This window comes from Octopus bimaculoides, chromosome 1 (genome assembly GCF_001194135.2).
Source record: "Octopus bimaculoides isolate UCB-OBI-ISO-001 chromosome 1, ASM119413v2, whole genome shotgun sequence".
NCBI lineage: Eukaryota > Metazoa > Mollusca > Cephalopoda > Octopoda > Octopodidae > Octopus > Octopus bimaculoides.
In genome coordinates, this window is record NC_068981.1 from 520,597 (window position 1) to 528,722 (window position 8,126).

At 38.5% G+C, this 8,126-nt stretch overlaps 1 protein-coding gene across 1 annotated transcript in view; it reads left to right on the forward strand.

Annotated features, from left to right (window-relative positions):
* LOC106881984 (serine/threonine-protein kinase 36) overlaps window positions 1–8,126 on the forward strand; it is a 168,015-nt gene that overhangs the window by 89,015 nt on the left and 70,874 nt on the right. The window contains exon 20 of the mRNA XM_052974262.1: window positions 3,118–3,212. Coding sequence (XP_052830222.1) covers window positions 3,118–3,212 — 95 coding nt within the window. The remainder of the gene's footprint in view (window positions 1–3,117; window positions 3,213–8,126) is intronic.

The window sequence follows — 8,126 nt, forward strand, 5'->3', positions numbered from 1 at the left end:
GGTGGCACATAAAAGACACCATTTCGAGCGTGGCCGTTTTCGTGCGGGTGACACGTAAAAGCACCCACTACACTCTCTGAGTGGTTGGCGTTAGGAAGGGCATCCAGCTGTAGAAACTCTGCCAAATCAGACTGGAGCTTGGTGTTGCCATCCGGTTTCACCAGTCCTCAGCCAAATCGTCCAACCCATGCTAGCATGGAAAGCGGACGTTAAACGATGATGATGATGATGATGATGATATATTGCACACACACACACACACAACTCATATGTATGTTTGTATATATATATATATATATATACATATACACACACACACATACATATGCACATATAGTTTATATATATTGTGTTGTGTGTGAATATATGTATGTATATACATGCACACATATTTAACTATGTATTTGTGTGTGTGTATGCATGCGTGCGTGTTTATGCATGTATGTGTTTGTGGGTTTGTGTGTGAGTATGTATGCTTGTGTTCAATGTTACACACACAACTATATACGTTCATTTTAACATTTCTATATTTTTATTATTTAACAAATATTTAAAAGAAGCAGAAAATATAATATTTTTGATGTATTTTACTTTCTGTTTAAAAATATATTCTGTTTTGATTTCTGTTTATTGCATTTGTAGGCCGTCTCCTTAGTGAAAGTTCATTATTGTAGCCAGAGGGCAGTAATCAGGAAAAAAAAAAAAGAATCTGGTCATAATTGTTGACTTCTGATGTAGGTTAAAAACTAGTGAGGAATATATGTGAAGACTCGTGTAATAAACTCATTAGAACTGAGACAATGATTATAGAGTTATTAACTTCTATAAAATCTGGTAGCAAAATTACATTTTCAATATTAGATTATAAAAACAAAAATTTGGAATGATTTCAAAAATTCCATGCTTTAAGACATGTGGTGCCTCATTAACTGGTGGCCAGTTAATGTAAAGGGGAACATCAATAGGTCTCCTCAAGCACGGCAGTCTGAGGAGACCTATTGAGTGAAGTACATCAAAATCAAATCAAATCACAATCAAATGGAAATAGTAGTTGTGATCCCCGTTCTGGTGGCACGTAAAAAGCACCATCTGAATGTGGCTGATGCCAGTGCCACCTTGACTGGCTTCCGTACCGGTGGCATGTAAAAAGCACCATCCAATCGTGGTCGATGCCAGCCCCCTCTGGCCTTTGTGCTGGTGGTACGTAAAAAGCACCCACTACACTCTTGGAGTGGTTGGCGTTAAGAAGGGCATCCAGCTGTAGAAACACTGCCAGATCAGACTGGAGCCTGGTGCAGCCTCCTGGCTTCCCAGACCCCAGTCGAACCGTCCAACCCATGCCAGCATGGAAAACAGACGTTAAACAATGATGATGATGATGATGAGAGAATCATTTCTGTATAATATTTGGTAGGATTAGAAGTTAAAATATGAAATTGAGGAACAAGGAAGAAAACACATAGAATATCCAAATTTGATTTTGTTTTTATGTCTTTACTTATTATAAAGTATTTTAAAGGTCTTAAAATTTCTCCTGTTACTACTTCCGCCTTAGTGAAGGTGAAGGTGTTGTTTCCAGTTGTGTTTGTTTGTTTGTTTGTTTCTCAGTGGACAAGATATCTTGAGAACCGCTGGATGGATTCAGATGAAACTTTCAGGGATGTTTGACCTCATAACTGGCACGAACTGATTAGATTTTGGGATTAATCCAGTACCGGACAAGGATTCCGGAGTAATTTTCCTGTTTTTTCACTTAATTCTTGAGAGTGCTCGGGTTCATTTTTAGTATTCTCGTTTGTGAGAGCAGTCGAGTTTATTTCAGATATTCTCATTTTAAAAATCATCTCTGGCCAATCGTTGAGAGGACGTTGGTGTTGCCTTGGCAGAGGTTTGCGCTCTCTGAGTGCTCTTATTTTAGGTATATTTTACTTTTGAAATATTTAAACTAAGCTGGATTGACTATCAATGGCAGATTAATAGTTATATTAGCTGTCTCTTGTCTGTCTACCTCAACAGTGAGTCTGGAATTACCTGAATAAGAAGGACCTAAGAAACTTCACCTCACTATGTTTATATCAGTTTTAGAATAAGTACATTATCATAAAAGTGGAGGCGCAATGGCCCAGTGGCTAGGGCAGCGGACTCGCAGTCGGAGAATCATGGTTTCGATTCCCATTCCGGGCGTTGTGTGTGTTTATTGAGCGAAAACACCTAAGGCTCTACAAGGCTCCAGCAGGGGGTGGTGGAGACCCCTGTTATACTCTTTCGCTCCAACTTTTTCTCATTCATACTTCCTGTTTCTTGAGTAAAGCTGCAATGGACTGTTGTCCCGTCCAGCTGGGGTGGGGGGAGCACATACATCATAGAATCTGGGAAGCTGGGCCCATGAGCCTCATTTGGCTTTAAAAGGGCAAAGAAAAAAAAGTGTTATCATAAAAGATCAATAAATGAGTTTTCTTTTTATCACTTTAAAATCGACTTTCCATGCTGGTATGGGTTGGATAATATGTCAGAAACCAGTGAGCCAGAGAACTGCACTAAGCTCCAATGTCTGCTATGGCATAGATTCTATGGTAGGATATGCCCTTCCTAACTGATAGAGATATCACCGTTAGAGTTTCAATTCAATGAGTTGCCACCGGTGGTGGCATTTGAGGACATAGTGGAATACCTAATATTAAGGAAAGTCAATGAGATATTTAAAATTATAAAATAAGGACTTTTTAAAAAAATGATGGAAAAAAAAAAAATGAAACATGTGATACATAAACAGTAAGATGGAACTGCCTGCTTGGGGGGGGGGGTGCAGGTAAGCCGTTTCATCTCATTTATCATTTATTCATAATTTCATCTGTTATATATTTTGTCTGTCTTTGTATTGTCCCATCTTTATAAGAGGCTTTGTGCCTAATAAAAGAAATCAGGATATGCTCTTCCTAACACCTGGGGTGCTTTTTCCATGGCACCAACACTAGTGAGGTCACCAAGTCACTAGTAAGATAAAATCCTTCTCATCTTTACTATTTTTCTATTTCTCTGTTTTTATTTTTATATATATAATTAATTAACTCAATGATTTTTCCCTTTGTTCATGTCTTCTAAATACATCATTTTCAGACTGATGTCCCTGATATTGATATGAACATTGTTATGGAAACAACCATCCATATATTGAGTGCAATTGCTATTCACATGAATGACCTTCCACTCACGTAAGTTATATTGTTTTAGAAGTGAATTTCTCATCGTTGTTGATATTATCAGTATTTTTACATATACTTTTCCATTTCACCATCATCATCATCATCATTGGCTATGTGGTAAGAAGCTTGCTTCCCAACCACATGGTTCTGGGTTCAGTCCCACTGCGTGGCACCTTGGGCGAGTGTCTTCTACTATAGCCTCGGGCCGAACAAAGCCTTGTGAGTGGATTTGGTAGACAGAAATTGAATAAGGCTGCGAGCCGGGTGAAATGCTTAGCGGTATTTTGTCTGCCGTTACATTCGGAGTTCAAATTCCACCAAGGTCGACTTTGCTTTTCATCCTTTCGGGGTTGGTGAATTAAGTACCAGTTACGTACTGGGGTTGATGTAATCGACTTAATCCCTTTGTCTGTCCTTGTTCGTCCCCTCTATGTTTAGCCCCTCGTGGGCAATAAAGAAATAAAAAACTGAAAGAAGCTCATCGAATATATGTGTGTGTGTGTATTTGTCCCCCCACCCCAACATCGCTTGACAGCTGATGTTCGTGTGCTTGCATCCTCGTAACTTAGCGGTTCGGCAAAAGAGACCAATAGAATGAGTACTAGGCTTCCAAAGAATAAGTTCAACTAAAAGCAGTGCTCCAGCATGGCTGCAGTCAAATGATTGAAACAAGTAAAATGAATATGCTGTCTTGGATTGGATGGTTTGACAGGATCCGATGGGCCCAAGGATGTCATCGTGCACCAGTGTCTGCTTTGGTATATGATTTCTATGGCTGGATGCCCTTCCTAACACCAACTACTTTACAACATGTGCTGACTGCATTTTATGTGGCACCACCACTACTGGGGTCACCACACTGTCTGCAACATTGCAAAACCTGTGGTGGTGGTGGTGGTGGTGGTGGGGTAGCTTCATGTTAGAAAATGTGAGAGTTAAACAATGAGAGAAGAGAAGGTCGTTCTTGTTGTAGAGGAGTGGCTTGGCTATATATCTGTGCATGAGTGTCTGTGTGTGTGTCTGTCTGTCTGTCTCCCACCACCACTTGGCACCCAGTGTTGGTTTATTTATATCCCTGTAACTCAGCGATTCAACAGAAAAGACTGATGGAAAAAGTGGTGGGTTAATTTGTTTGACTAAAACTTCTTCAAGTCAGTGCCCCAGCTTGGACACAGTTTAATGACTGAAACAAATAAATGATAAAAGGTATATACATAGTCTTTATTATCTTTTTAGATCTTGCTCAAAGATTAGAGTCGTTAAATCTGTCAACACTTGACTAATATGTAAATGCTAACTTGTTAGTAATTCAGAATATTATTAACTTTTATATACAATTTCTATCTGAAGAAAAAAATTTAAAATTTAGAATAAAAACTTCTTTATAAACTAATTGTAAATTCATGTCTTAATTTTCAATATAAAATGTGTGTCTTGGAAAATATTTGATATTTATCACAAAGAAATTCAGTAATTAGATATGAAAGCATTTGATTGCAATCATCTTGACCACAATCACCATCATCATCAACATCATCATCAGAGTTTTGTTGCTGTGATTGTAGAAGTAATAATGGTGGCAGCTGCAGATGATGATGATCTAAACAGTAGTCTTTTGATAATTCATTGAGATTGCATTCCTTGATCTTGATCTGTTCTCAGTTTTTATATTTGCCAAACCCAGCTTGACAATCTGATCCCTTACAGAAAACTTTTACCAAGAAACCTTACTTCTCGTGACCAGGACGCTCCTTTTCTGCTCCTTTTTTGTCCAGTTTAATTCCTCCTAGAGTCATAATAGTCATCCTAAAAGTACTCTGATCCTATTCTATCTACATTTTCACCCCATAAACTCACAAATCTAACAATCTCTTTTGCTTTATCGTCTCTGCTTATACCATATTTTCTGGCATGCAACTTGACTTAATCCTTTTGTTACCAACTTGGCTGAAACCGTCTCTGGCTCTGTAGTACAAATGTCTCGTTTTCATAAGTTTTGAATTAAAATCTTCCACCAAACCTTAGTCACAATTTATCTTCCTAACACTAGCTTAACGGCAACTAAGCTATTTTACTAAATTCTTTGTTATATTTAAAGTAATTGAAAGAAACACAGAGCATTTCAAAATAAATATAGTAATGAAAGGGTTAAAATATATAATAGAGAAACAATTCTTAACCCTTTTGATACCAACCCGGCTGAAAATGGCTCTGGCTTTGAGTACAGATATCTTGCTTTCATAAGTTCTGAATTAAAATCTTCCACCAAACCTTAGTCACAATTTATGTTCCTAACACTGGCTGAATGAGAACTAAGTTATTTTACTAAATTCTTTGTTATATTTAAAGTAATTGAAAGAAACACAGAACATCTCAAAATAAGTACAGTAACGGAAAGGTTAATATATATCTGATGCACTTGCTTTCTCAGTGGGGCATTTGTCAAATCTGCAAGCTGGATTTTTAGGTCACAGGCAGATTCATTTTCTGGCCTATAGGAATGTTAGGGCCGACCATCAGATGTGATCAGCATTCATGAGGGACCTGGTGAGACCATTGGTCAGAACCAGCTCAAACCACCCTGGGGGAATGCCACCACAAGTACAAGTAGGTAAGTATAATGTAAAGATGTAGTGTAAGCATTCAAACATCATTGTTTCCTTTCCAAATCCTGTGGCATTTTAAATGGAATTTTTGTTCCTCAAAGTTGTCTTGAGAACCTACATTTTTTTTTGGTTGTAAATTTTGGTCAGGAAAATGCTACTTGTATGCACCAGAAAATATGGTTATTGTTCCTCTTAGTTGTTGCCTTGCTACTTTGGTAGGCTTGTGTTCTCTATTGGTGCCACTCTTTCCTCCCACATCTTGGATGTTGATCACAGCTTTATTGTTTTAAACATTCCTTTTTTTCTTCCTCCTGACATTCAAGACTTCTTACAATTTGTCTTGAACTCTTCATCTTGATTATCTACCTCTTCAAATCACCAACTGATCATTCTCTCCTTCTCTAAATAAATGTGAGAGGCCATACAGCTCTTCTACAAGAACCTACTCTGTACTCTCGCATACTTTAACCCCTCATTCCCTAGCATAAAGCTGACCCCACTCCCTTGGAGCGCATAGTCTTGGAAGCTGCATGGAAAATTCAATAGTATTGGTTGCACAAAGAAAGGATCATGTATGGCACGTAAATAGCACCATTTGAGTGTGGTCGATGCCAGCCCCATCGGACTGGCTCCTATGCTGGTGGCTCGTAAATAGCACCATACGAGCATGGTTGATGCCAGTGCTGCCTGACTGGTCCCATGCTGGTAGCATGTAAAAAGCACCCACTACACTCTTGGAGTGGTTGGCATTAGGAAGGGCATCCAGCTGTAGAAACTTTTGCCATGTCAGATTGGAGCTTGGCACAGCCTCCTGGCTTGCTAGTCCTCAGTCAAACCGTCCAACCCATGCCAGCATGGAAAGCAAAGGTTAAACGATGATGATGATGATTATCCAGCCATAGAACCCATGCTAAAGCAGACACTGGTGTGTGATGCAGCACTTTGACCCATCAGATCCTGTCAAACCATCCAGCCCATGCCAGTGTAGAACATAGATGCTAAACGATGATGATGATAATGTTGTAATCTTTCATAATACCATAGTATCCACTTAGAATAATTCTTTCAATGTTATCTTACATTCAACCTCTTCATCTTGCTGAACCTGTCCTCACTCTTAACCGTTTCTTATTCTCTTTTGAATTTTACCAGAAAATTAATATCATAGCTACAAATACTAAGGTATTCTACAATTATGGTAACTTCATTGTAGGTCACACTGTGGCTCAAGGTTTTGAGCCATCCCAAAATTTACTGAGCTATCCACAAAGCCTTATAGCCACTACATCAATGTCTCCATCAGGTACTGTTTCTCATAACTCACCTGCATAATCTCATTCATCAAAAATTTAAATCTTAACCCTAGAATTCACATTCACTACCTCACCCACCTCCATTGTCTCCCACCACTTTATTTATTTATTTATTTTTATTTAATGAGTCTGTTGTAAGGGACAATGCCCATGACCTTTTCAGGTGCTCTGAGATAGGTAAGGGTGATACCTTTAATCTTAAGTTTAAGCTGTTGAAAGTCAATGCCTGCAGGAAAGACATGAGCAGAAAGGTGATTCCAGAGGGATGGTGTTCTGGGGAGGAAAGACTGGGTACAAATAAGGCTCAGTGTTATGTCAAGTGGACACAACAAAGATGATAAGAAATGAAGATAGGAGTGGGTTAGGTATGCCTGAGTGGAAGAGGTACAAGATCAATGAGTTCTGAGTAGCAGATGCCCTTATAGTAATAATAGGAAAGACAGAGAGAGAGGAGACAGCATGCTTGTGAGTCAAATGCTGGAATATGTTTATGACTGATTCAATGCCAATCAATTCAGTGGCCTTTATATGGACATAGTCCAGAACGTCTGTGTGCTGTGGCACATTCTGCTTTATGTGTGAGGTTCTCATTAGAGATTGTGGGCACTAGGACTAGTTGCAGCATTAAATAATGTTTTATGCAAGTGGTCACCATTGGAGATTGAGGGCACTAGCTTTTGCAGTAATTTTCACCAATTTAGCTGGTTATTGTCCATATGAACGGAGGTAGTTGCCAAATATTGTTTTCTTGATCTGTACAATGAATGTGTCTTGGTGTTATTAAAGAACAACAGTTGTTCCATGTTCATTGGAAAATATTTCCAAGGTTTATTCATTGAAGCAGTTCAAGTTTACTACAAAGTGTTTCTAGGTTGCAAAAATTTGATAAAAGAGAACATTGAGCAGACAGAAATAGATACGTGTTAATCTCTCTCTCTCTCTCCTATATATATATATATATATATATATATATATATATGTGTGTGTGTGTGTGTGTGTGTGTG